Source organism: Penicillium oxalicum, chromosome I (genome assembly GCF_001723175.1).
Source record: "Penicillium oxalicum strain HP7-1 chromosome I, whole genome shotgun sequence".
Taxonomy (NCBI): domain Eukaryota; kingdom Fungi; phylum Ascomycota; class Eurotiomycetes; order Eurotiales; family Aspergillaceae; genus Penicillium; species Penicillium oxalicum.
The window spans coordinates 4,651,568-4,679,520 of NC_064650.1; the positions used below are offsets into that span (position 1 = coordinate 4,651,568).

Sequence of the window (27,953 nt, forward strand, 5' to 3'; positions counted from 1 at the left end):
TGGCAAACCTCAGCCTTGAAGGGAGGCTACAATACATATCCACGCCAAAAAAAATCTGTCCTTTGGGTGATCGGAGCGTACTGTATCTGGATCGGGACTGTTGAAGATAAGAGCAGAGCGATAAGATAAGTATCGGGAGGCACACAGTAAGACAGACACATTGGCGGGACTTATCATTTGCCATAGACGAAGTCTGGACTTTGAAGGCCAAAAAGTGTCCCGCAGCTGCCAGTTGGAGTAATTGGCGAGCGAAAGGCCCACCGGGATATCGTTGGGCACCCTAAGCATAGTAGTGAGAGACAGAGGAGAGATGGAAGGAATTCAATCGTATGCGGGGTACTGCAGTTTTGGAAACCACGAGACAGCGCACATTCGTACAAGGTTCAGCAACGCATGACAGACTGGGCGGCGATGGATCAAGTTCGCAGCTGCACATGTGACACAAAAACATAGAGCTAAGCCAAATACACCGGGCCAAAGCGTAGAAGAGGAGCACAGAATGATGACCCTTTTTCCAAAGCTTGCGCACAGAGTCGCTTTGGGGGTGGGGGCAACAAGCTGCGACGAAAAGTTCGTCAACCTGCCATTTCTGGTCGGAGTGAGATAGCTTGCTCGAAAATGTCTTCCGCCACAGGAATACGCTGATACAGCTGCACCCGCCAGCCACGGATCAGCATGCACGTTGCTATGATAGCGACCACTAATGCGAGCAGCGCAATAAGGACAACAAGAATTCCGACACTGCGAATGGTCTTGTAAGTGCTCGTGAGAATTGACGCCGCCTTGTGAAATTGGGCCTCGAGAGCATCGTCCACCGCGGCAGGATGAACTGCACTCAGAGTTGAGTTAGCAGGGGTGTGGCCACTTCCTGCAAATATTGTCATGGGGTCTATTGGCCGAGGCTGAGCTGCGTGCCCCTTCCATCCGGATGTTCTCCAAACGGGATGCTTTGTTCGATGTATTTTCGACGTTCCAAGCACTTGGCCCTGAAGATCGACCGCTTCAGCACTCACCCAATCTAGATAGCCCTTGGCGGTGAACATGATCTCAAAATCCGTCTTCGATGCAAGTCCGACCATGATAGGGGGATCGAATTCTGAAGCACGCGCGTAGAACCTCCAGGACGCGACCTCGGTGGCGCCGTTCCAGCTCACCCACATGTTCGTGACCAAGTTGGACTCATCAGTCCCAACCACAGACGAGACCAAGTTGGGAGGGGCATGGGGTCGGCCGACAAACTCAAATTTGTAGGCCCGATAATTGGAGTAGCGTGAGGAGTTGAACCGGGCGCTCATGAGCTGTTCGCCCTCGAACGAAAACTCGGTGATGAAGCCGCCTTGGCTCCAACACACGAACACGTTCCGATTGGGAAGCACCTGCGAGTTGCCACGAAGCCGCGTGAGCTCGTTGTCGGGACGGTTGTAGCGCTGGAGCACTCTTGCAGTCATGGGAACCGTGCCGGATTCAACCTCGACGATGAGGGCTGATGATACTGTCTCTTCGGCAAATTCCTCGTCAGATGCGTTGTTCAAAAACGAAATAATATGGTGGGTTCCAGTCGATTCCAAGAACCTGGCATCATGTTGCTTGGAGAAAATAAAGTCCTGCTCGAAATCTCCACGATGCTGCCCGTTGAGACGCCACATGATGTGACCATCCTTGCCGTTGACAAGGTAGATCGTATTGGTGAACCGCATGGAAATGAGGTAGTCGCCGTTGTCGTTTTTATCGACCGAGTTGATATGCACGTAATCCCACCCCGGAAGGCCCTCTACTGGCGAGGCCTGGTCATAATGAACTGTCTCTTTCAGGGGTATCTGATTGTATGATCTCCATGAGTAGATCACTTCGGCAGTTTTCAGGTCGATCTCGGCAAAGCCACCAAGCTCCAGCCAAGTCTTTTCGGTTGGACGACCGAGTTCTTCCAACCCTATCTCTTCGCTGAGATAGACCGTGACCAAAGCACTATTGCCGTTCTTCAGCACATTAAACTCGTGAATGTCGAAAACTCCGAGATCCTGCCTCAATGGAGTCTTCTGAAAGACCTCATATTTCTGGTCCAAAATGATGCCATAACCGGGCTCGCTTCGATCATGTGAGTATTGCAGAATCAAGGAGATATGTGGCTCCTTGCCGATGCTGTTCACGACCTTGAAATCGAAGACATTGCGGTTCTCAAACATTGGAGACCCGGTCCAGATGAGATGCTTATGAAAGAGAAAATCTCGTATCAGCGACGTGCAGTCGATCGGGTTGAGAGGATGCTTGGATTCGGACGATTACATACACCATCTTGGTCGTAGATGTGTGGACCAACCTGATACGGTTCATACAAGCTAGTAGGATTATCTGGCTCGATGTGCAGATATGGTGATACGAACCAATATCCAGGTGCCACGCGACTGCGGTCTTTGTACGTGATGTGAAATTTGAGGGCCCTGACGTCCGGCAACTAAATCGCAGCGATTAGAATATGACTCGCCCGCGAGGGAGCTTAGGTGCAAGCCAAAGCGGTCAGCACTTACAGTCATAAAGGACCTCAGGTCGTCGTTTGTGTACGATGCAGCAACACTGTGCAAGCACAAGATTAAAAGACCCAGCCCAAACATGATCTGCTAAGGGGAACGATGTGATCTGGCCCTGTGAGCCATGGAAGAGAAGATGACGGGCTAAAGCGATCGCAACAGAAGCGCGTGGACAGATCCGCAACAAACTTCTCTTAAGAGTGGAACCGAGCCAAGGGATGAATGAGGCAAGGGCCAGAGGTTTAATCCAACCCGATAGTAAGTTCGGTGTCTGCAGATCAGAAAGGGAGAGTAACCTGGGGCACCAGTCATCACCTAAAGTTGTTCCAGTCCTCGAGACGCGTTGTGGACCCTCTCAGCGGACCCTTCCGGGGGAGCGACCCTCTTAGGCCGACTTGGCGCATTTGAGCCTCTTCCTCCGATGACTTATCATACGCCAGTGACCCAGCTAGTCTGGGGGAATGCTGTGCGGGTCGCTGATTGATAATGGATGGAGACGACGCCAAAGATATCACAATTTCTGACTTTCAAAGATATTACTCTTCATCACTTCTAAAGGCGGTGTCCACTGCTGACATCAGGTGATGTTGTTAGTAACATTGGGTGATTCCGGACTGGCCCTCACACCTCCTACTTAGCTCCTAATTTTTGTCCTGGCTCGTAGACTCTAAACTACCTTCAACCTGCAGGGCTACTATCGTTGCTAATTCACGTTTTGAATTAACGTCGGTCTCTGGGAGGCTGGAGTACCTGGACAGACCCACGCTCTACAGCCTATGGCTCAATTGACCTTGCAACTTATATTCGATCACTTTCCGTATCAAGATCTGTACCTCTGTCCAAACGGGAAAAAAATTCCACACAATGGTCACGATATCAATAGTCACTTGCTCCTCGGCACATCTCGTTTCTCCCGAAGGGAACCAAGTTATGCCTCCTAAATAGGGACTCTACGCAGTATCTGAGAAGTCCCGATGATAGCTCCCAGTCCTGAGAATAAAAAGGACTCTATCCTAGTAGACGAAGCCTGCCATCACTAAGCATAGGTAGTATCTCTGCCGTCAACAATTCGTCTCAGCAAAAGTCATTCGAATGCCCGATGACGTATGTCTCTCAATCGCGAGGCACGGGCATGCGGCTCCAACCTTACAATTGAGATAAGAAGTGGAGGTCGGTTCGATGCAATGGAAGGAGACAGGTACTGGGTGAGGTAGGTTATTGGTTGAGTTCATGGATCTTGGCACCTGTTCTTCTTCATAGATAGTGATGAGACTTCAATTCCAAGGGTGGCCTTTACAAATATGACAAAATTATGTATTTTTCCAATCCCGATGGGACTCCCGCTCAATATAGTCCTATGCTCAAAATCTTTGACCAGAAACAAAAAAAGACGATAAAATGAAATCCACATGATGTTACCCCCCGATCGATCATTCTTGAAGCTTGAAGGCCACTAATCGTTTCTTGATCACCTCATCCGAGTCGGTGGTATCCAGCTCGCGAAGAACACCGGATCCAACCTCGTAGATCAGACCGTGGACCTGAAGACCACGCTCCTGGATTGCTTCGAGCACAACGCTCTTCTGGGTCAAAACGTTCAAACTTTCCCGGACATTGAGCTCCACCAGTTTCTCAGCCGCTTCATCGGCGGACAGCTTCTCCAACGTGGCCAAGTTGCGCTCGCGCACCTGGCGCAGAGGCAACAGCCAGGGATCCAAAATACCCAGCTGCTTGCTCCCCATGGCGGCAGCGACACCGCCGCAAGAGGTGTGACCGCAGACCACGACGTGTTTCACCTTCAAGAACTTGACGGCAAACTCAATGACAGCGCCCGAGCTCAGGTCTCCCGGATGCAAGATGTTGGCAATGTTCCGGTGGACGAAAACGTCACCGGGCAACAGACCGAGCATTGAGGTTTCGGCACATCGGGAGTCAGAGCAGCCGAGCCACAGAATCTGGGGTTGCTGTCCGTTGGCGAGGGTAGGGAAAAGATCCGGGTGCTCTCGCGCGGTCTGGGCGGCCCAGTCCTTGTTCTTGCGTAGACCAGCGACGTACTTGTCTGTAGGATCCAAAGCGGATTCATTAGTCTCAGTAGAGGCCGTCGCGGGATTTTTATGGTTCGCGCAGTAGGCAGGGACGCAGGTTGAAAATGGAGAGAGACGAGGTATCAGTGGCCAATGAAGATTTGGTCGGCACCAGTCGCGGACAACCCGCGATCGAAGGAGTGGATTGACTCGCGCGCGCGAGACTGCCAAGTCGTACTGACAATCCTCCGGCACTCATGACGAACGGTGGGGACGGGGAACAAAGCCGAGGGGCCAAGAAGGGGATGGCCAATGAAAAGGAAGGAAAATGCAAACACCAGGCACCGAGCGGGAGTATGGAAAGAAAAGGCAAGAAATCTTTCAAACACCTTGGAACCTCCCAGTTCCTATACAATCGAATGACGGCCGCGAGTAGCCGACGAATGCGGAGAAGATGACTCAGAAGGAAGATGTTGGGGAAGGAGATAAGGAACGGGGATGACCGTGAATGGTGCCAAGAAGGGTCATGATTGATCGGCCGTGCACGTACCTTCAAACATAGCAATGGAGTGACTCCACAGGGAGACGCACAGAGGTGGGCAATTAAAAGTGAAGTTATCGCAGAGGGGTGAGAGGATATGCGACTGATATATAAAGGTTCTCCAGCTTATCTTGGCCGGTGGATCAAGAATGACGGAGGGAGGAGGCCCGCGTTTGGAAGGCTGTAGATTCAGTAAGAGTCTGTCTGAAAATGGAAAATTGGTGGGCTGGCGCAGACGGCGGGATCAGCGGCTTGCGGTTTTGGTTGACCAGGTCGGAAGATGGAAGCAGGTAAAGACGTCAAAACTGGTTGAGTCACAAAGTCAAGTCCCAGCAGAGTGGTAACTGGAAGGTTATTGATGCCGCATTGCATAGAAATCCAGATGGTAAGCGATTGTCCAATCATTCGATCACATCTGGAAATGTGACCTATCTAGGATAACTTTTATTTACAGCCAACGTGATGCCACCCGCTTAACACGAAAAAAAAACCAAAAGAAAACGGCCAAAACACACCGCAGAGGCAGAATATACAGGACTGGGAGAAATGAGGAGATCACACGGCCGTCGAGAAACTCCCATGGAATCTTTAGGGGGCACCGCCACGACCGCCGACGTTGAGAATCATCTTCTTCTGTTCCTCGGTGATGGGAACAGGCGGCAGAGGTCGGGCACCCGCCACTGTCGGTGCTGGCAAGAACCCGATGGCGACCAAATAGGACGCGTAAAGTCCGATCAACTCAACGGTGATACCAGCACCGGCAGAGGCATCAACCCCTGACCACGCAGCATCGGTCTTCAGCCCGGCAGAAGCCCACTGGTTGTCCAACTCAGGAGCCTTGCTGTTAGATGGCAGATCTGAGACCACAAAGTGGTAGAGTGGCATCCTGCATCAAATAAATCAGGAAACGTCACAAAGAGAAAAGACATCACATCGAGACTTACAAAGCATGCTGGGATTCCTTGTCATTGTGTTGACCGTCATTGACATAGTGTTCCAGAGAGGCAGCCCAGGGGATGTAATCGATCTGCTTGATGGGATAACCATAGGTTTCCAGAGCACCAAGGAACTCATTGAAGCGCAGCCGTGGCTGACCTGTCACGTGGACAACACCTGTCTTGTTCATGGGTGGGTGGAAAGCGGCTGAAATGACAACTCGAACGACATAATCCGAAGGGCATGCATTGACGGAGTTGCCGATGTTGGGACGCGAGCCGAGCTGAACGCAACCCTTCCAGAAACGAGTGAGGAAGTCATCCGTGACACACACACCGGACGTGGAGTCACCCTATTGCATGCGGTCAGTTTCTGCCGCCGAAAAGCCGAGAGGATGATAGAAACCTACCAAGATATATCCTGAGCGAATGATACCCGCCTTGAGTCCGCGGGAGCGCGCTGCGCGGACGAGGTGCTCACCAGCCCACTTACTCTGGCCGTAGCCTGTCCCAAGGCCGACGGCACTACCTTCCATGTCATCGTCCTCGCTTACTCCGTTACCACCTTCAGCAAGGCTGCGCTCGGACACTTGCACATAATGGTCATTGTCCAAGGCACTGGTGGAGCTGACAAAGGCAAAGTGTTTCGCCTTGCCGGTGGCACAAAGCTTGAGCGCGTCAATTGTACCAAGCACATTGGGTGCTCTTAAAGTGGAGTAGGGATAAACCCAGTGTACTAGGGCGCCGTTATGGATTACCACATCGATGCGACTGGTGAGGTCATCCCACACTGGCTGAGAAAGACCAAACAGGGGTTTGCCCAGGTCGCCGCAAGGCGTCTCCAGACGGTTGACCCACTCATCGTCCCAGAATCCATAGGCCCGGCAAGTCGAACGAAGACGGTCGAGAGCCTGCTCTTCGCTCTTGGCTCGAACCAAAGCAACAACCTTGGTGGATGGAGATTTGCGCGTGAGGAGATCACGAAGAATATGCGCACCCAAGAAACCCGTAGCGCCTGTGAGGAAGACAGTTGGCTGGGTGGCGAGGAGATCATCCGTTCGTGTAGGGAACGCTGCAGGAAGCTCATTGACCAGCTGACGCGCGTCCTTAGAATAGACGTCATCGGGTTCACTGGTGCTAGGATCAGCTTTGTCACTAGTAGCGAAGGCCTCAGCATCTAGGAGACGATCAATTTCCCCAGCAAAGCCTTTCAGAGTCGGGCTGCGGAAGATAGCGCTCATGCTGATGTCCACGGTACGCCACTTGCGGCGAAGTTCGAAAAACATCTGCTGCGCGAGAATACTGTGCCCACCAAGATCGAAGAACGAGTCATCGGAGCCAATCATACGGGCAGTCACATTGGGAATCAGCTTAGCCCAAATTTGGGCGAGAGCTTGTTCTGTCTCTGACAGAGCTTGCATAGCAGAAGAGCGACGACGGGGCGCAGCAGCACTGAGCTCAGCCGTGTCGGGGAACGGCAAGGCAGGCTTGTCAATCTTTCCGTTAGGATTGAGAGGCATACGCTTCAGCGGAATAATCACCGTGGGAACAGCATATGCAGGGAGCTTGCTGCGAAGATGATCACGGGCATCATTGCGCAGTGGTAGGAACCGACGTAACATGCCAACCATGCCTTCGCCTGAATCGTCGTCCTCTAGGCCCTTCGATTCCAGCCATCGGGACCATTTATTCATGTCTGGGACGAAGTAACTGACAAGCGTCGGTTCTTCAAACTTATCACGACGAACGAGAGTAACATTCTCGCGCACAAGAGGGTGCCGAGACAGGTGAGTATCAATCTCTCCCACTTAGTGAAAAAAATGTTAGTTTTCGACAGTCTTGGAAATGTCCACCGGCGATGGAAAAAAAGGAACAAGACTTACATTCGATGCGGAAGCCTCGAATCTTAACTTGGGAGTCGATACGACCAGAAACCTCGACATCTCCAGAGGGAGTATAACGACCGAGATCACCACTGCGGTACAATCGATCCCGAGGCCCGACGTAAAACTGCCTCCAGGGCTCATTTCCACCCTTGTCTTTCTCAGTCCAGACTTCAGGCTTGACGAACCAATTGGTCAAGAATTTCTTTGCGTTCATATCGGGTGAGCCGAGATAGCCTTCGGCCAAGCCCGCTGCTCGAACGTACACCTCGCCGACTTCGCCTATGCCGCACATGCGAGTTGGGTCGAATGGGTTGACCACCAGCATCTGGACATCGACCATACCACGACCGGCGGGAATGATGTCTTTCATCGTATCCAAGAACCCTTCTTGGCTTGAGTAGCTCGGAATCTCGTAGTAACTCACAGCCCGTTGTGTCTATACTCCCGTTAATACTGAGAACTAATATATCAAAGATCAACATATCTCTTACCTCCGTTGTGCCGTACATGTTCACGATGGAAACGTTAGGGGCAAGGCCCTGAAGCGAACGGCAGTCCCGCTTAATCAAAATGTCGCCAACGAAGAAAGCGTGGTGGAGGGCAGGGAACTGAGCGGAAGCACCACCGACAAGGATCTGACCCATGGCGGGGGTCAGATGGGTAACGGTGGCACCGTAGTTGCGCATCCACTCGGCCAATTTCTCATTTTGGATATCCTCCTTTGCTGGAACCAGCAACTGGGCACCCAGAAACAACGGGGTGAAGATATCACGCTGAATCGGGTCGTGGGCAATTCCAGACAGCATAGCTGAGGGAAATCTTAGAGTCAGACAGTGCTAAGGGTAGGCTAATTGAGGTGGGACGGGTTGACACTTACAAAACTTGTCTTGCTCTGATAACTTGAAAGTTTCAGACATCCATGGGAAGTAGTATGCTAGACTGAAATGGCGACCACGCACGCCCTTTGGTCGGCCCTCGGAGCCCGAAGTGAACGAAAGGGTCGGAATGGAATCGGGTCCCACGACGACACCGACAGATTGAGACTTGAGCTCGACCTGCTTGGCGAACACGTCCTGGCCATCATTCAATCCGCCGGTCAGGGTGCCGTCATCGTGAAGCGCGAGCGCCGGGACTTCAGTACGCAACTCCAGATTCTCGTTGATAAAGGTCCGAACAATGTCCGACAACTCCCCAGCATCAGCGGTGGCTTTGGCAATATTGATCAATGCACGCGGACGGGCAACATCCAGGTATATGTTCTGTCGATCGGGGGGATACGCAGGATCAATCACAGAGAATGTCGCGCCGGCCTTGAGAATGCCCATCACGGCCACAACCAAATCGACACCACGATAGGCATACACCATGACCACCTCTCCTCTTTGAATACCAGCCTGCACCAGGTGGTGTCCGAGGATGTTGGAAGCCTCATTGATTTGCTGATAGGTGAACTCGCGCTGTGGGGAGGTGCTTGACTTGGTCTCCACGACGCAAAGCTTCTGGGGATGTCTCTTCGCGTTCTCGGCAAAGATGTCGTGAATCGCACCACGGAATTTCGACCAATTGAGATCAGCAGTGGGATCAGGTAGCAGTGCCCGCTCTTCCTTTGTGATCAGGTCGATCCGGCCGACAGCTTGCTCTGGGTCCGCAGCCGCATTGTCTGCGATCTGTGCCAACTGCTTGAGGATAGTGGCAATTCTTGCGCTGGAAAAGAGACGCTGGTTGTAGTAGGCACCCAGTTCATTCGAAATATTGATAACCAGATCCGTACTATCGAATGTATTTGCGGGGTATTCCTGGGAGTCGGCCGGAGCATCGTAGGCAGCGAAACGGAAAAGGACGGGCGTCCGTTCCGACTTGGACTTGTCCTGGATATACGATCGAAGGCTTCCGAGGGGAACAATGTCCGAAGCACACTCGTTGAAGACCTGGCATTTTGAAACTTCATGTTAGTCCCGTGAGGTCCCATCGATGTTGTGTGTGTGTGCGAGAGAGAAGGGGGGGGAGTAAAGGCGTCAGGGAAAGGCAAGACGTACCTTTTCGACCTTTGTCAAGAGCTGATTGAAGGACTCAGCCGGGTCATAGAAGACACGCAGAACGAATGGACGTGAATCTTCAGCCAGATTTGTGGCGATGGCAATACTGTTTCACAGTCAGCGGAGAGTTCCTTAACAATGTCATTGAAAAGGCAATGACGTACTCTTCATCTCCAGTCAATCGAGCAACAAGAAGCACAAAGGCAGTCAAAAACACAGTGAATTGCGAGGACGAAGGTCCACACAGCTTCTGCAATGATGATTGTGTCTCTTGTGAGAGCTTCAGAGTTTCAAAGGCCTCAATGGCGCGCTTGCTGTCTGCTTGAGCGTCATAATCTCTTGCGAGAGGGGAGACGGTCAAGTTGTTCAGGCGTTGCGACCACCTCTCGAGGCGGTCTTGTAGCGAAGCGGATCCCACAGCCATGATGCCGTGCAATTGCTTCGCGATAAGTGTTGAAGGATATTAAATGGGAATTGGGATGATGGATGAGTCAATCATGAGCCCACTTTAACTTTGGGGCGCATAATCCTACTGGAGGGGCACCAACGAAACCCGTCCGATCTCGCTGTGGGCTTGCCATTTCCATTGGCCCCCAGTGATTCTCCACACAGCACTGACACTCTCACCGCCCAAAGCAGACCAGAGACTTGGCGAGGATGTCGCTGGCAGCCATTATGGGTGCGATGACGGGTGTCGCTGACGGCATTTGACAAGCGCACATGAATCCAGGCTCCTGAGGAGCACTTTCAGCCCGGATTGCAATATAATTATATACTCACGGTCTTCATAAATGATTTCGAGCTAAGCCTGATGGCCTACGTCCAGATAAACTTTGGTCGCGGAGCATAACTTACTGCAGCATCACTATTCTGGCCAAGCGCCGAGGCACGGATCTGAAATAAGTGCTGATGTTTGCAAAAGTTCGTCCCACAAACGCTGCAGCCCACTGGCATTGACAACAATCTGATTTGAAATCATGTTCAAATTGATCTTGAAATAGATCTTGTCCAAAGATAAGCAGTCATCTTGCAAGCACTTCCCAGTTGCCCCGAAGGCATTAGTGTGCATCATTGATGTGATACTTTCGAATACGACGACTGGCGACATTTTGAGAGAGCCTAACTATAGACCTTAAAGATGATGATGTAATTGTGATCAATCAATCTGTTCCATTCAAGATAGCCGCAGTACTGTAGCTTTGTGGATGCCTCAGGCAGTAACACCACAGTGCCGACCTGCCCATCGACAGCTCGGTCTTGGCGATGCGAGGAGAGGCGCCGACCGCAGCTCACCAGTCTGAGCCCGCCAACAGTGATTCAGGGCAAGGCAGCCAATTTGTTGCACTGTTCGCAACACTGGATATGACGGGGCCTTGAAGCATCAATCTTCTTTACGACTTTACCCAGACGAAGGTGTCCGTTTCCGCATCCGGCGCAATCGAAGCCGCCACGTGTGATCGGGACAGCACCAGTTCCCCCTGAAAGATTGACTTCAATCTGATTTCTGGTGTCCAGGGCACGCTGTTAAAATGATCCCTCATAGGACTACCGGCCTGCTGGCAGTGATCGTCTTTGTCGCGCTTCTCCTGTTCATATTTTCGGCATCTCCAATCCCCGAGCCGACGGTACAAGCGGAGGAAGGGGCTGATCCCAGCCCGAAGCTTCACGTCTCGATCCCCAAACTTCCGTCGTGGGGCGATTTTCATCTCCCTTCTTTCCGCGCCCCATCCCACGAGCCTCCTGCCGAGCAAACGAACAGCACCAGCGGCGAGTCGAAATGGTTCAGCACCTGGGAGTGGAAGAGCCTCTTCTCCTCGACCATTACGCTCGATGAGAACCGCTCGGCCCTACCTCCATTACGGGAACGCCGCCCGGTGTACACCTACTACAACCCTCAGTACAACCCTAAAAAGCAGACTGGCAAGGAGCTCAAGGAATACCGGAAGGCCGATGAGAAACTTTTGCTCGCTTGGCGACGGGCCTGGTTTGCACAGGGGTTTCGCCCCGTGATTCTGACACCGGGTGACGCTATGAAAAGCCCGTATGGAGAGATTGTCCAAAGGTTGAAATTGAGCGCTGAGATGGAGAATGAGGTGTTCCGGTGGCTCGCATGGGGTCACATGGGTACGGGACTTCTCGCGGACTTTGAGTGCTTTCCCATGGCACGCTACGATGACGATCTGCTCAAGGCTTTGCGACGAGGTATGGCGCCCGAGTTCATCACACGCTTTGACAACTTCCAGGGAGGACTCTACTCGGGAGACAAGCAACGCATCAACCAAGCTATCGAGAGCGCAGTCGCGAAACTTGAGGACAATTCCAGCTCGTTCACGGATTTGATTGATCCTGCGCTATTTCGAGTGGAGCAACCGACCGCACTGGCATATTACAAGTCTTCAAGTATCACCTCTCTCTATCCTGCTATTCATGAGAAGATTAGTCAAAGCCCCGCGAGTGGCCGACTCCAACTCGTGGAGCTCATCAATGCTCACCTGCACAGCACCTTCCAAAGCTCCTTCCCCGCTGGCCTAGCGGTGCTCAAGCCGTTCCGAGAGCATACAACCGCGCTTGTGGAGCCCGCCCTGCGCCTGGCCAAGGCCCTGACCTTGTGCCCGCAGTCCCCCATACCTAAATCTTGTCCGCCCAATGCTCCGGATTGTCGCCCTTGCGCTTCCGGGAAGACACCAATGCGTATCAGTCAGCCATCGGGCTTCAAGAACACCACATTCCTGTTCACGATCGGCACTTTGCCTCACCCCTACACTCTGATCAGTCTCCAAAAGAATGCCGACACGCTGACCCCTCGTCAGATCCGTCGGGAAACTGAGCGGGATGTGTGGCTGACGGAGGTCACGCAAGAGCATCTTGGAAAGGAGCTGGGTAGCTCATCTCGGGGGGTGGTCTTCAAGCAAGTTGTAGCTGGGGAGCAGGCTGTCGCGAACTCTCTATGGATGACCGTCGAGTCCCTTCCCGCCGAGGCGGGCCAGAGCCTTCCGGCCGAGCTTCTTGATGAGTTTGAGTGGCAATTTGGGTTCCAGATCCCTCGTGGCAACGCCATCGACCCTCAGACGCCCAGTGACAAAGAGAGTGTTCAGAACAACACTCCCAGCCAGCAAGGCGTTGAGAAGGAGTATGAACTGATCAAGAAGGCCCGCGAGATCATCAAGAGTAAAGATGCCACCCACAAAAGCATCAAGGCTGTCGCCGAAGCCTGGAATCTGGCAGATACGGAAGTGTGGCGATTTGTGAAGGCGTATCAGTGAGTACTTCTTGCCCAACCGCAATTGAATACATGCTGACAAGTGCATCTTTCTTTTAGTGCCCGCGCTGTTGTAGAGCGGAAACAGTGGGAGGAGGAGGAGAAGGCCTTTTCAAGCCTTTCCACATAATTTCAGCGACCCATATACTTTGGTCCTTTGCATTTCCGGACCTCTCGAGCCTTCAAGGATTAGTCCACGGCTGTAGACTATAGCATTTCCGGCGTGTTTTGACATTTTATAGATAGGAAAACAGGAGATGGCTTTTGTCATTGAGTGACTTGAACATGAAGTAATATTCTGCGATTCTTTTACCTGTTTGTTGCCGCCTGTGTGCATAAACCTATTGGACCTTCCCAGCAGGTTCCCACCACCTATGAACGCGCGGAATAATAGGTCACAGTGTTGGGTGTTGTCTATTCGATGTTCCATTAGATTGAAATCCCTCCCTATCTGATTAATACTAATTATCTTTAGCAGGTATATGTCGTGTTTATTCCACTGAAGACGAGACTCCATCGTTCCTGGAGGAATGTTGTACGTGCATCCCACGGTACAGTATCAAGGCTCCTCACGGTGTAAGCCTTGACCGTCAGCTGTCTGGCTTACGAGAGCGGATGATGGCCCGCACTGAGTGAACATTGCCCGATTGCTCATTGGTCAGTCGCCTCTGACCGCCTCGGTGTGTGGCGATCCCCGCACCATCGCCGATGAGGCCCCGCGGTGGAGCGGAGTGGAGGCGCGGACGAGTTTCGCTATCTCGTCCCTGGCATTCTCGCGAGTTTATAGCTGCAGCTTCTCCTCTAGGCGCTATCTTTTGATCTTTGCATAATCTACATAGGTTGTATTTTTTCTGCGGTACCTGACTTACCTTGTGGGCTGATTGAAAATCAACATCGCAGACTGGCTTCCAGCATGATCACCCGTGGCCGCCAGTAAACGAATCCACATATTGTGCAAGTTGCCACAATTCCGTTTGAAAGCTCATCACAATGGCCCCTGCAAGCAGTACAGACTCGGACTCGGTGGAGGAGGGTCTGCAGCAGGAAAGGATCAAGTTCAACTCACTCTCGGAGTTGAGTGAAGACTGGGACGACACTATTCGGTTCTACTTGAACGGCACGAAGGTGGCGATTGACTCGGTCAACCCTGAGTTGACCCTGTTAGAATATCTCAGAGGTATTGGGTTAACAGGAACAAAGCTTGGATGTGCCGAAGGAGGCTGCGGTGCCTGCACAGTTGTAGGTGTCCCTCTCGATCAAATATGTAGGACTGTATAAGGCTAACTCTTTGGTGGCACGACTAGGTTGTTTCGCATCTCAACCAGACAACTAAAAAAATATACCATGCGTCTGTGAACGCATGTCTTGCGCCGCTTGTCTCGGTGGACGGCAAACATGTTATCACTGTTGAAGGTATCGGCGATGTGAAGAAGCCCCATGCGATCCAGCAACGGATTGCAGTGGGAAATGGCAGTCAATGTGGATTTTGCACCCCCGGAATTGTCATGGTAAGGCCAGATTCCCTTGAGATTCTTTTTGTCGTATCTACTCTCTTGATCGAGAGATATGTTGTATTAAGCTAAATGGTATCGCAGAGTCTATATGCATTACTCCGCAACGACCCCTCACCATCAGAGCACGCGGTGGAAGAGGCATTCGATGGCAACTTGTGTCGCTGTACAGGATACCGACCTATTCTTGATGCCGCCCAAAGCTTTAATTCACGCAACAACTGTGGCATGGCGAAAGCAAACGGTGGCTCTGGCTGCTGTATGGAAAAGAAGGACGGGGGTTGCTGCAAGAATGACTCGGCGACATCACAGGAGACGGAAGTTGTGGAGCCAATATTCCCAGCTCCCGAGTTCAAAAAGTACAGTCCAGACACGGAGCTGATATTCCCAGCTGCTCTTCGAAAGCACACGTTCCAGCCTCTCGCATTCGGTAACAAGCGGAAGAAGTGGTACCGCCCGGTGACGGTCGAGCAGTTGTTGCAGATCAAGAACATTCATCCCGAGGCGAAATTGATAGGTGGAAGCACCGAGACGCAGATTGAGATCAAGTTCAAAGCCATGCGATACAGTGCCTCGGTTTACGTTGGTGACATTCCTGAACTACGCCAATTCACATTCCACGATGACTGTCTCGAAATTGGTGCGAACGTGTCACTTACTGACTTGGAACAAATCTGCGATCAAGCCGTGGAGCGCTACGGACCAAACAAAGGTCAGCCTTTCAGGGCTATCAAGAAACAGCTGGCTTACTTTGCTGGTCGTCAAATCAGAAATGTTGCTTCCCCGGCTGGTAACCTGGCGACCGCGTCTCCCATTTCTGATCTGAACCCAGTTTTCGTTGCGACCAATACGATCTTGGTTGCGAAATCGCTCAAGGGAGAGAAAGAAATTCCAATGACTGAATTCTTCCAGGGCTATCGCAAAACGGCGCTGGCCCCGGATGCGATCATTGCCAGTCTTCGAATCCCCATTGCCCAGGAAAAAGGGGAGTATATCCGCGCTTACAAACAAGCCAAGAGAAAGGATGACGATATCGCCATTGTTAACTCAGCGCTGCGTGTGTCTCTGTCTGAAAAGAACGAGGTCACAAGCTGTAACCTCGTCTTTGGTGGCATGGCTGCAATGACAGTATCAGCTAAAAAGGCGCAAGATGCACTGATTGGAAAGAAGTTAGCCAATCCCGAAACACTTGAGGCGGTGATGGCCGCGTTGGAAGAGGACTTTAACCTTCCGTATGGCGTTCCAGGTGGTATGGCCACCTACCGAAAATCCCTCGCCATGGGATTCTTCTATCGCTTCTACCATGATGTCCTCTCCGGATTGGAAGTAAAGGAAACTGACATTGATGCGGACGTTGTCGCTGAAATCGAGAGAGCTATTTCCACTGGTGCAAAAGATCACGAAGCTTCCGTCGCTTACCAACAAAAGATTCTGGGTAAAGCTACTCCTCACGTCGCCGCGCTCAAGCAATCTACAGGCTCGGCTCAGTACACCGATGATATTCCCGTTCAACAGAACGAGCTTTTCGCCTGCCTTGTTCTCTCGACGAAAGCACATGCGAAGATCCTGAGCGTCGATCCGTCGGCAGCTCTGGAAATTCCGGGTGTCGTCGACTACGTTGATCACAAGGACCTGCCAAACGAACAGGCCAACTGGTGGGGAGCGCCTGTCTCCGACGAGACATTCTTTGCAGTCGACAAGGTCACCACTGCGGGTCAACCCATCGGTGTGATTGTGGCACAGACAGCAAAGCTTGCCGAGGAAGGCATGAGAGCTGTAAAGATTGAGTATGAAGATCTTCCAGTCATTTTGAGCATGGAAGAAGCGATTGAAGCCGAGTCATTTTTTGGTCACTATCGGTACATCAAGACAGGTGATGTGGAGGAGGCCTTCAGTCAAGCCGATCACGTTTTCACAGGTGTCTCCCGCATGGGTGGCCAGGAACATTTCTATTTGGAGACCCAGGCTTGTGTGGCTATCCCCAAGCCTGAAGACGGTGAAATGGAAATTTGGAGTGGCACGCAGAATCCCACCGAGACGTAAGTTTGCAAAAATTTCCGCGAGGGGTGCTCACTAGAATTTATTCTGACATGAAAAATCGATAGCCAAACCTACGTTGCTCAAGTCTGTGGGGTTGCCGCTAACAAGGTGGTCTCTCGGGTGAAGCGACTTGGAGGCGGATTTGGTGGCAAGGAGAGTCGATCTATCCAGCTGGCTGGAATTTGCGCTGCCGCCGCCAAAAAGCTCAACCGACCTGTGCGGTGTATGCTTAACCGTGACGAGGATATCCTAACCTCTGGTCAGCGACATCCATTCCTCTGCCGATGGAAGGTTGGCGTCACCAAAGAAGGCAAGTTACTTGCTCTAGACGCCGACGTCTTTGCCAACGGTGGTCACACTCAAGACTTGTCTGGTGCCGTCGTTGAGCGAAGCTTGTCCCACATTGATGGAGTCTACAAGATTCCCAATCTTCATGTGCGTGGGCGGGTCTGCAAGACAAACACCGTTTCCAACACAGCGTTCCGTGGCTTCGGTGGACCGCAGGGTCTTTTCTTCGCCGAGTCCTACATCTCCGAGATAGCCGACCACCTTAACATTTCACCGGAGCGTATGCGTGAAATCAATATGTACCAGCCCGGCGAAAAGACCCACTTCAACCAGGAACTCAAGGACTGGTACGTGCCTCTAATGTACAAGCAAGTCCTGGAGGAGAGCAACTATGTGGAACGCCGCAAGGCTGTCGAAGAGTACAACAAGCAGCACAAGTGGTCCAAGCGCGGTATGGCTATTGTACCTACCAAGTTTGGAATCTCTTTCACTGCGCTCTTTTTGAATCAGGCCGGTGCCTTGGTTCATATCTACCACGACGGAAGTGTTCTCGTAGCTCATGGAGGCGTCGAGATGGGTCAGGGTCTACATACAAAGATGACCATGATCGCAGCAGAGGCGCTCGGAGTGCCCCAAGAAAATGTGTTCATCTCAGAGACGGCGACAAACACAGTGGCCAACACATCCTCAACAGCAGCGTCTGCAAGCTCTGATCTGAACGGATACGCCATCTTCAACGCCTGTGAGCAGCTGAATGAACGACTTCGGCCCTTCCGCGAGAAGATGCCGAATGCAACCATGGCGGAACTCGCGCATGCCGCCTACTTTGCCCGAGTCAACCTCTCCGCGCAGGGCTACTACCGAACTCCAGACATTGGATATGTCTGGGGTGAAAACTCCGGCCAGATGTTCTTCTACTTCACCCAGGGTGTCACCGCCGCCGAAGTTCAAATCGACACCTTGACCGGAGATTGGACCCCACTACGCGCCGATATCAAAATGGACGTGGGCCGCACAATCAACCCTTCCATCGACTACGGTCAAATCGAGGGCGCATACGTTCAAGGTCAAGGCCTCTTCACCACCGAAGAAAGTCTTTGGCACCGCGCATCAGGCCAGATCTTCACTCGCGGGCCGGGCAATTACAAAATCCCCGGCTTCCGCGACATTCCTCAGGTCTTCAACGTGAGTCTCTTGAAAGACGTCGAGTGGGAGAATCTCAGGACAATTCAACGTTCTCGTGGTATCGGTGAACCACCTCTTTTCATGGGCAGCGCGGCGTTTTTCGCAATTCGGGACGCTCTCAAGGCTGCACGGAAGCAATGGGGCGTGGAGGAGGTGTTGAGCCTGATCAGTCCTGCTACCCCGGAACGTATCCGCATCAGCTGCGCTGATCCGATTGTGGAGCGAGCTCGGGTCACGCCCAAGGAAGGGGAGAAGAGTTTCTTTGTCGCTATATAAGGTTGGTGTTTATATTCGCATTGATATGTGTTCATGGCTACTGGTATGCATTGATGTCGGCGAGAGTCAATTTTGATTTTCTTTCATGATGATTTTATCGTTCTAGTAGCACTAGATACCGCTAGGTGGAGAACCTGGAAGGTAGTTTGTGAGCTCAATTGTAATTGTTCTAGGTCATGGGTAGATATATTTCTTCGTCTATAAAGGGATAAGATGGTAATCGAGGTATTATGTATCAGATTCATGGCCGGAATTCTAGAGGGCAGCAAACTTCTCCCAGTAAAGAAGTCAGTACAACGCAAAGTACATTAGGAAACGAGTGTTCGAATGAGGTAATCGTGAAGGCATTGAGATCATCCTTTCTTCCCACCATACTCGATGTAATTGCTCTTTCGTAAAGTCGGCTCTCCCTCGACGCTGAGCGCTGACTCGTAGTTCCTTTGTCCCGCGAATCCCAGTTTCTCATCGCTGATTATTGTCGGCTCAGACCGGTCTTGTGCAGAACGGGTACCTGTCGTGTCGTAATGCGAGCCCGCTTGCTCGTGGCCAAGATCTCCTCCTGAGACGCTTCTTAGGGGAATGTCTGCCTGACCTCGGACTTGTGAGCCTGTAGCAGAGACTCCGCCACCTGGGCCCGAATGGCTAAAGGTAGGATCGATGGCATGGCCGCCTCCATTGCCTCGGCTTTTATCGCGACCCCAAAACAGGGCCATTGCACGGATGATACCAATTAAAGCAATCACAACCCAGACGCAGAGAATAGCGCAGGCGATGAAAGTCTCTGTGCGCAGGCCTTCTTTCGACTTGTCGATGACCTTTTGGACCACTTCGGTGATTTTGTTGGAGGTCGAATCGCCCGCATCGGCGAGGAAACTTGCGGAAGGGTTTGCGTCTTGGGAAACGCTATCCTTGGCACCCTGGGAGAACGTATCGTTTGGCAGCAGGGGAAAATCAACGTGGGCATGATCATGGACCCAAGTAAGACCTTTCTCAATACTATCAATTTTCAGCCCGATCAGACAGTTGAACAGGTCTTGAACGGGCTTTTCGAGCAGCGTTCCACCAAAGGTATCATTTAACACGCCCATTGTCTTATCGACAAAGGTCACGAGTGTGTTGTTAACTGCAGTAGTACTGGTGTTGACCCATCCGAGGAGCTTCTGGTTGATATCATTGTCCATAGAGAGAATGACCCGATTGGCATCGGTCGCCCATGCAGTCGAGGCATTTTCCAAAGACCCTACAACTTTGTCGGCGAAGACGCCCACTTCTGCGCTGAGCTCTGGCACCGTTTTTTCAATGCTCTTCAGCAGAATGAATTGAAACAAGCATGAGAGGAGAGCTGCAATGGCGAGAGCGAGAACGAAGAGAGCCGGTAATGAGGTCGCGTAAGCTATGGCCCAACGGACGAGAATCTGGCGGCGACTGTTGCTAAAATGGCTTGCTGCCTTGATACCCGCTGCTGCAGTGTAAGGCCGAGAGACAATGTAGACGACATCCATGGGGTCGTGAGCTTCTTTGCGGACCAGCTGGGAGCGTTCCTTCATCTGGCGCCATTTGCGGATTTCCTGCCACGCAACGGGAATGCAGACAAGTACGGCCAAGATGGTCACCACGATGATGAAGGCGGTTCGCGCCGTGCTGGCCAGGTCGCCCACTCCATCAAAGAAATCGTTGATTCCATGGTTGTCGCTGCAGAATGACAGCTGCTGCTTTTGAGGAACCGGGAGCGCGCTCCGGTCAAAGGTGTACACACCCAATGATTCGTTCACTAGCTTCTTTACCTCCTCGAACGGGAATCGGATCACGTTCTCAGTGAAATTTTGAACTTGGTCGAAGGTGGGGAGGCTATCATCCAGCTTGTCGAGCTTGGTATCGATTGACGAAGGCAAAGAGAGGTCATCCAACTTTTTCAGCGAGTCACCGATGTTCAGTTTTGGAATGTCCGCGCCAAACGCGCTCGCAGCCGAATTAACAAAGCCTGCAAAGTCATTGAGAGCATTCTCGAAGGAGTTGACTCCCTTTTCGATGTCTTTGACAGCACCTTTGATAGTGGAATTCAGGAAGTCGGTCACATCCTCGATCATCGCAGTTGCGACATGCACTGAGCCTCGCACGACCATAGTTGCAAGACAGAGATATGTCTGGTACATCATCTTTATCACGAAGAGAATGATCTCTTCCACGCCGGTGATGGTCAACAGGAGCATTGACTTGAGACCTCGCACAGCATGCTCCACTCCCGAGGCTGTGAGCTCGTTGACCCCCGTCGATAGATAGTGTGGCATAGAAGCCATGGTACTGCCCATCGACTCCACTGAAGTGCATGCCGATAGTGCCTCACGTCGGGCCGAGTCCATGCCATGTCGAACATCCCCAATTGCGATTAGAACACGGGCTAGCACCAAAGCCAGTAATATCGTCCAGCGATTGATCCAGACTTGGGAGAGTCGCGCTCGAAGGCCCAGATATGGGGTCAACCCATCTGGATGTAAAGGAATGATATGCCCATTTGATGGATCGTGGGCACCGTAGGGAGGTAGCAGGGGAAACACGGAGCGCCCTGCGCGCGAGAAAATCATGATGTGTACTGCTTGAGGATCGCCTTGGAATTCGACGACCAGCAGAGAATGAGGAACGTCGGGGTCTATGTATGGGCAGAAATGCGGCGTCACCACACGGCCACCGGCAAAGAGCCCGCTGCTCGTTTAATATCAATCAGCCCAAGAAAGACCAAGGCTTCACTAGCAGTATCTGAGCGTTGTCGGATGGGTGGCAAACAAGTGGCGGGCCAGTCAACAAGAGGCTGGTTGTAGGCAGCAAATGAGGAAGTTTTCAGTCAAAGTGCACTGGAGCCTGAGTCGAAAGAAGAGAAGACTGTTCCAAAAAGGTCCAAGCAGCCCACTCTGACAAAGAAGAAAAATATTCAGATGTTGAAGGCCGAGCCCCAGACACAGGGAGATTGAATGATGATCAAATACATTTCCAACAATGACCACTCTACGGTTATTTTTGGTACCCAGCGCTAAATTGGCCGTCTGGAGACAGGATGTTTGTATCCATTCTGTAGCAGCAGGCGACCAGAAGACCAGTCCCGAGGGAGAGTGGCCGCCTGGAACAAACAAAGGCCTTTGGAGAAGAACCCAGGGGAAAGAAGCAGGTATCACGATCCACGATTGATCGGACGAGGCGTTGTTTCATGCGTTCATTCAACGCCTCTCCGGGCGCTAAAAGTTCGACAGCTTTTTGCATTGTGGAGGTTGGCAGGGGTGCATTGGGTGAACAAAAGGTGGTCCTGGACTCCGTTGGGCGCTTAGTGCCTCTGGACTCAGAGCCAATCATCCGAGTCTGACAGCGTCATTCTCGGACAGCCGAATGATTCATTAGCACCATCCACACGAGATCATCTTGCAGGGGGGTTCAAAGCCGTATCCTAACGAGAAAGTGGTGGTGGTCGGAGGAATCAGGTAAGTCTGATTAAGCAGAGCGTTAGGGAGGACTGGAAGGTCAATTTCAGCTTAGGCCCTTTTCGGGCTTGTCATGTGCCTTCCACTCAGCGCATCCAGCATCGCCAGGTGACACCAATGAAAACCTCTTGCCCTGGCGATCGACAATGGAAATGTCAAAATAAAGCCAATCCTATACATCCATGAGTCAATCCATGGATGAGCACTGCCCTTGTGCGGAATCCAATTGAATGACCACCGTGGCGTTGCTCCACTTGGTATCCATGCGGGGAGTGACGCCTTGACAAATTGGCAGTCCAGTCACGAGGAAGGGCGGTGTGCGCACTGGGCACGGCCGGTTGATTACGTCAGTGGACCTGCGGCCACTGAAATTTGGGAAGATTGTCAAAGTCGATGTACAATCAACCAATTGATGTCTTCAGCATTCGATCCTTTCCTTATTCCTTCGGGCGCTGCTCGAGGTCGGTAGGCTTAAACACCAAGGAGACACCGACACGTCTTTGAATCTCCTCATTACCTAATTATTAATAAAAGGTGGCTATCTAAAGTTGCTGAATACCCGTCCTACTTCCGTTGGCATGTGCTCAAGTGGGGATGGTGCTAATTCTCCATGTGGAAATATATACATTCGGAGTTCTGAACTACCTCAAGAGGTAATAGTCTCCACCTTTAGGTAGATCCTCGCTCTCGCTGTGCAAGTCAATGGCTTTCTTTGATAGGCCCAGTACTCAGACAAAGCCATGTGTGGTCACCTCTCTATCTATGGAAGTATTCAAGTGAAACAAGGTAAAATCGACAGGGTTCCAAATTAAGGTCTCCAAGGACTGATTTTGTCTGGATAATTAGGCACAAGGTACATTTAATTAAACCCACTACCGAGGCAGTTTAGGCCTTCGAGATGTTTCTTGCATGTATTGATTCTATTCATACCTGTAAGAGAATAGGAGCTGATTTCCCTGTAGTTCGCAAAGCTTAGGATTGACCTGATCTGGGGATTTCCACTTTGTGTGACAGGCAGCTCACTCGTGAGGTTGGTGTCTGGGCTTAGCTGCACGACAAGCCTTCAGATCACGCTGTCAGATTCCCCGTCAACCATTTAGGTAGCTTTCAAATGCCTATCCAAATAAATAAGATGGGATAAAAGATTACGAACATGAATTATGTTGAGTATAATCATGTGAAGCTTTCACCGTAGCATAACAACTTCAGTCTCAACCGAGTACCTCAGAACAAAGAATAAGAAAGTGCTCAAGCCAAACCGGTGGAATACATCATTAAAAGAATCTACAACTCAGCAGCTACTGAAGACCAAATTGCTTTTTCATGCCTGTATGCATTAGCAGACGTAACCGATACATACTGCTCACGGGCAAAGAATTTCACTACTACTAGTAGTACGGGCTCCAGAGAGCAAGCGGGATGATGCGTCGTAAATCTCAAAGAAAATTTCATATCAACATAGGAATGAAACCTAGGGCCTGATAATACCGAGCGCTTACTATACTAGAAGTTCTCATGCGTTATTTGATATTTTGTTAAGCAGTGGAGCTACTTAGATGCTAGATACATCAAGGTACTGTCTATGGAAGCTTCGTGTACGTTGTTGATTTAGTTAGTGTTGAAATCCGGAACCGGCTCGGTTAGTAGCTACCTAGTGATTCCAGATGTTCGATTGTTTATTTCAACCTCATCAGAAGGCAGAATCAAAGAGGAGCACCTCGATCAGTAAATTTCTATTTGCCAGACTGCATTCAGATGCAGTGTTAATTTGTACGAGGTCATTAACAGTTTATGAATTCACAAGTTCATATTTGCGTTTCAAAGGAAGAGATAATGTTTGCTCCAAGCCATTCGAGCATGTTCTTAGGGGTGCCTGTGGCTGTTTGTTGTTTGTTTGTGATTGATACATCTAGGAAATTCCATGTTTCTCTCGACACTAGCTCTATTTACTTTGCATATCTATTCAAGGCCGCCGCGTCTTTTCCACTTCACATTTAGTTTCTACCAGGACGCACCTTTGCGTTTACTTACATTACTTCAGTACATGATCTTACTCTCCCTACTGACATACCGTCTGAGATTCAACTACAGACGCCTATTTCCATCCCAATACTGGCTTTGAATCTCGATATTCATCGCGTGTCCGCACTATATCTCTGGGAAAAAACTTGGTATCATCAATCGTTCGAATTTTCAGGGCTTTGTGGATCCTTACTTGTCTTCTTCGGAAATATCTCTTCAGCCTCAACCTTCTATTCAAAGTCCCCGTGAGTAAACTCTCCAGTAGCCGTCTCATCAAATCAGATCATGCTGATCGAGTAAGTTAGGTTCTCACTGAAAATCCTACCTTCACTTGTTTATTTGAATCTCGAGGCAGTGTTCCCACGCATCATCCATTTATCAAACGGGGCCTTTTCTTTACATGTGAGTCTTGATCTTTGATAACACGCAAGTCGGTTATTGACTCAAACATGCCAAGACCCGACATATCAAATCTACCAACCAAACCCATCGATCTTTCTTCTTATGAGAATATGGGTAACCAAGGTAGTCTGATTTCTGGCTTACCTACCCAGCCCAAGGATGAGTACGCCCTCGTACTTGACTCAGACAAGAAGCTGCACTCATTCTCCGGACCGGAGGGGAGTTGTGATGACTCTGCCGATAACGTGTTGCTTTTGCAAGTTGTCAAGTGGCGGGAAGCTTCCCCGATACTGGTTCTGTCAGTCTCCTCAACGTCCCCAGAAAAGGATTTTGAGGGGCATATCGACGACGCAGCCGACGCACTTCAGTACACCTTCAAGCTGCCAGCAGATTACCCCGGAGGCCGAGCTGCCCTACTTCGCACAGTCCGTGACCTGATCGATGGTTCAAACCCACATGGTATCACAGAGACCTATGTTGGGAAGAGAAGGACTAGTTACTTTCTGGCCGCAAAGCGAAGTAGTCGACTCGACAACAAGAACTTCCAGTGGAATAATACTGTGATGCCATATGATTGCAAACTCAGCTGGACACAGCACTCGTCTAACCTCTTTTTCAAACTTCGGGCCGACACAGGTGAAACTGCTGTGCTAGTTGTGGATAGGCACGCTGATGGGTATAAGTCTGCCGTGGGCCAGGAACGAGTAAGCAGTTCATTTCCCACGTGTGTTTCCCAAATCAACAATGGCCGATCTGACTGTGAGTATAGGCCATGAACCAGAGAATGCATTTTATGCAGTTGATAACTCTACCTGCTCGGATCTGGGTTGCTGTTTATTATCGACGTCAGAACGCTCCTTGGACCCATTATGCTAGAAGCTCACAAGATCAAAAACGTGCGGCCCAAAGCTTCCACACAGCGCCTGTCCTGCATAGTGGCGAAAACTCATGCCATACTAATGAACCAAAAGACGTCAACCCCCTAATTGAGGGAAAGGACGAGATCCAAAGCTCGAAGCAGAAAGAAACGAATACTCAGAAAGACACGTTCGCTGTTGGGATTGCAGATCAGAGCCCACTAAAACAAGCGGATGGAGTGAAAGATGAAGCAAGTGAAGGAAAGACAGAGTTCCCCAAGCAGGAAGTCTCTTGGCAAGACGTAGCGAAGTCTCAAGACAATGTTGGTCCTTACTGCATCCAAGAATATGATTGTTCGTCGCTGGCTACAGCAAGCGGGGCGAGCTCCCCCCGATCTTTCTCGGACTCATCCCAGCCGAATGTTTTTTCTCGTCTCGCTACCCAAACTTCGAGGGCTTTCTCGGTCTTCACTGGCGAGCAGTGTGCTGAAAGGCCAGCAGAAGAGATCGCCGGTAAGTCTCATGTCCACTTTTTATGTATAGACGAGTGACTTATTTTGTGTTGAAGACCATGATTGGTAGTTTCTGACGTGAAAGATATGCAGCTGACAATGGAACATTAGATCGATTGGAGACTGAAGTTTTGCCAGGCTTCCCAGCAGGGCTACTGCCCACAGATGTCCACGATCCCGGTGATAAAGGTAAGTGCGCCATGACTCTCCATGAATTTTATTTGAAGAAATAACGAGCTTCTTTACTGCAATGAGCTCCCGTTCGCTGAAATGTGTCTCAGGGTTCGTGGGCCTGAAAACCGAGAATGGTGTTAAAACGAAGTCTGAAGAAAGCCAGTGCCCTTCACACAGTAAGTTCATCCGGCTCTGGGTCTGGTCTTGTGTGTCAGTCATCTCTGATACAAACTTTGGGTAGCGAATCCTGAAAGTAAGCAAGGTGTGGCCCGACGTGTTTCATCGTTGCTTACTTCTCTGGCGAAGCCCGTTGATACGAGGGGTGACTCGAAGCACAGTGATGAAGCCATTTCTCACGCCCAAGCCGTGCATCCACAGTGCTCGGTGCCAAATTTAGAGCACAATATCACCAAGCCATTGAACCCTGAGGCTAAACCATGGTTTTCCCAAAAAGATATGCTCCCTGCTAAGGCTATCCTGCAACCCGACTGTGAGAGCCAAGAAGAAGCCTCTGCTCCTGGGACTCCCCCGGTTCGAGGAGATGGCTTTTTAAGAACAACAGATGACCCAAGAAAACGCTCTGTCACCTGGTCTTCAAATTTTGAAAAAAATCTCCAGAAGTCTTGTGAAGAAGTCCAACGGCCGCAGCTAGCCCCTCCAGCGCCGTCTTCACCAAGCTTCGCTGAAGGTGCAATATCTAATCCGTCAAAACCATCAGGAGAAACAAAGTTCTTCTGGGACATGACATACCATGCTTTTGAGTGTGCAAAAGCGGGCTGCGAGGTGCGATGCAGTATGTGGGATAGCCAGTCAGTCATCTGCCCATTCTGTGGGCCTTATTCGTATGTCAAATATTGCGGAAAGGAGCACATGCGGGAAGATGCGCGAGCCCACTGGTTGATTTGTGGGCAACTCACGATGCAAGAACCGTGCGTGGAAAACTCAATACCTCCAGATGTCCTCATCGGACCTCCTGCGATTCCGTGTAAGCATGGCTGGGACAGACCTGAGCGTCACCGGCAGGCGTTGTGGTTCAGTACTGCACAAGATGCAGGAGACTACTTCATATTTGCCGACCAAGGCGACTGCACAGGCTCCCAGACAGAGTCGATTATCCGGGATGGAAGTTGCTCACATCACGTTGTTCAGGTCGTGCACTTTGACGACCCTGAAATGAAAGACCGTTTCCGTCGGATACTTGCAGTGTGTCTGCTGGAATCTCTTGAAGTGCAGCCGCTGGTGGAGTATCTGTTCCGCATGCTACGGGACAGACTCCAGTCGTTACAGCAGTGGTCATCGGAAATGGACATGAAGGTGAGACAACAAATGGCATTGGAGCTGGCGATTGAGCTTGAACCTCGTGATATTGGCCTCCGGCATGCCTGCGAGGCTGAATGGCGCGGTTTGCCCTTTCGTCATTGTCGGGACCCAATCTGTGTGTCAGAACGAGCATACCTACTCGGTAGCCCTTGTTGGACGCGCCGGTTCGAGTGCCTTGTCTCTGATGAAGAAGCAAACTATTGGATTCTCCGGGCAAATCGAACCACTCATCCCACTGTCAAAGGAGTCTACGCAAGGACGAGGGGAGAGGGCTTTGATCACGTCTTGGCAGAAGAACAACGGCTGTTTCGGCGCGGCGAGGCATGGGATGGATTAGGCAAGGGTTCTTGGGAGTGGGTAGGAGGAAGATGTTAAGGAGAGATTGCCATTTCATGAAGCTTTGTGTTATGATGATGAATGGATTTTGTTAACTTAAGGGGTGTCCAAAGGTACGGATTGAGGGCTTGATTTATGGAAGAAGAAGAGTATGAAGACCAGAAACCCCTTCAATACAGCAGAGCCACAACCGCCACGACTCACACAGCCTTTATGATGATTAGGTCTGGGTGCAGTCAATATTTCTGTTGTTGAATTGAGACGCGGAGATGCTGAACACGGGCACCTACTATCCCTCAGGATCTCGACGAGTACACTTACTGTTCGAACATTATGGATGCTGTTTGGTAGTGACAG

At 51.0% G+C, this 27,953-nt stretch overlaps 8 protein-coding genes across 8 annotated transcripts; 3 read left to right on the forward strand and 5 right to left on the reverse strand.

The window, feature by feature from the left end:
* Nucleotides 1-575: 575 nt before the first annotated feature.
* POX_a01532 (uncharacterized protein) lies at nucleotides 576-2,609 on the reverse strand (the record flags this gene model as incomplete). The annotated part of the gene is made up of 3 exons (XM_050110460.1): nucleotides 576-2,207; nucleotides 2,288-2,452; nucleotides 2,526-2,609. The coding sequence occupies 3 exons, from the start codon at nucleotides 2,607-2,609 to the stop codon at nucleotides 576-578; spliced, it is 1,881 nt and encodes a 626-aa protein (XP_049974228.1).
* Nucleotides 2,610-3,955: 1,346 nt separating this feature from the next.
* On the reverse strand, nucleotides 3,956-5,109 carry POX_a01533 (Carbonic anhydrase; the record flags this gene model as incomplete). The annotated part of the gene is made up of 2 exons (XM_050110461.1): nucleotides 3,956-4,584; nucleotides 5,100-5,109. 2 exons carry the CDS (start codon nucleotides 5,107-5,109, stop codon nucleotides 3,956-3,958), a joined length of 639 nt encoding a protein of 212 aa, XP_049974229.1.
* Nucleotides 5,110-5,678: 569 nt separating this feature from the next.
* On the reverse strand, nucleotides 5,679-10,371 carry POX_a01534 (L-2-aminoadipate reductase large subunit; the record flags this gene model as incomplete). The annotated part of the gene is made up of 8 exons (XM_050110462.1): nucleotides 5,679-5,976; nucleotides 6,035-6,378; nucleotides 6,436-7,832; nucleotides 7,909-8,347; nucleotides 8,403-8,719; nucleotides 8,789-9,839; nucleotides 9,948-10,053; nucleotides 10,112-10,371. 8 exons carry the CDS (start codon nucleotides 10,369-10,371, stop codon nucleotides 5,679-5,681), a joined length of 4,212 nt encoding a protein of 1,403 aa, XP_049974230.1.
* Nucleotides 10,372-10,812: 441 nt separating this feature from the next.
* Nucleotides 10,813-11,055, reverse strand: POX_a01535 (uncharacterized protein; the record flags this gene model as incomplete). Its single annotated transcript, XM_050110463.1, has 1 exon — nucleotides 10,813-11,055. One exon carries the CDS (start codon nucleotides 11,053-11,055, stop codon nucleotides 10,813-10,815), a length of 243 nt encoding a protein of 80 aa, XP_049974231.1.
* Nucleotides 11,056-11,476: 421 nt separating this feature from the next.
* On the forward strand, nucleotides 11,477-13,336 carry POX_a01536 (uncharacterized protein; the record flags this gene model as incomplete). Its single annotated transcript, XM_050110464.1, has 2 exons — nucleotides 11,477-13,206; nucleotides 13,267-13,336. 2 exons carry the CDS (start codon nucleotides 11,477-11,479, stop codon nucleotides 13,334-13,336), a joined length of 1,800 nt encoding a protein of 599 aa, XP_049974232.1.
* An 860-nt stretch (nucleotides 13,337-14,196) lies between these two features.
* Nucleotides 14,197-18,506, forward strand: POX_a01537 (Xanthine dehydrogenase; the record flags this gene model as incomplete). The annotated part of the gene is made up of 4 exons (XM_050110465.1): nucleotides 14,197-14,445; nucleotides 14,511-14,714; nucleotides 14,802-16,756; nucleotides 16,823-18,506. The coding sequence occupies 4 exons, from the start codon at nucleotides 14,197-14,199 to the stop codon at nucleotides 18,504-18,506; spliced, it is 4,092 nt and encodes a 1,363-aa protein (XP_049974233.1).
* A 353-nt stretch (nucleotides 18,507-18,859) lies between these two features.
* On the reverse strand, nucleotides 18,860-21,088 carry POX_a01538 (Plasma membrane fusion protein prm1; the record flags this gene model as incomplete). The annotated part of the gene is made up of 1 exon (XM_050110466.1): nucleotides 18,860-21,088. The coding sequence occupies one exon, from the start codon at nucleotides 21,086-21,088 to the stop codon at nucleotides 18,860-18,862; it is 2,229 nt and encodes a 742-aa protein (XP_049974234.1).
* Nucleotides 21,089-24,444: 3,356 nt separating this feature from the next.
* On the forward strand, nucleotides 24,445-27,597 carry POX_a01539 (uncharacterized protein; the record flags this gene model as incomplete). The annotated part of the gene is made up of 6 exons (XM_050110467.1): nucleotides 24,445-25,101; nucleotides 25,167-25,767; nucleotides 25,878-25,955; nucleotides 26,048-26,116; nucleotides 26,182-27,342; nucleotides 27,407-27,597. The coding sequence occupies 6 exons, from the start codon at nucleotides 24,445-24,447 to the stop codon at nucleotides 27,595-27,597; spliced, it is 2,757 nt and encodes a 918-aa protein (XP_049974235.1).
* Between the last annotated feature and the right edge of the window lie 356 nt (nucleotides 27,598-27,953).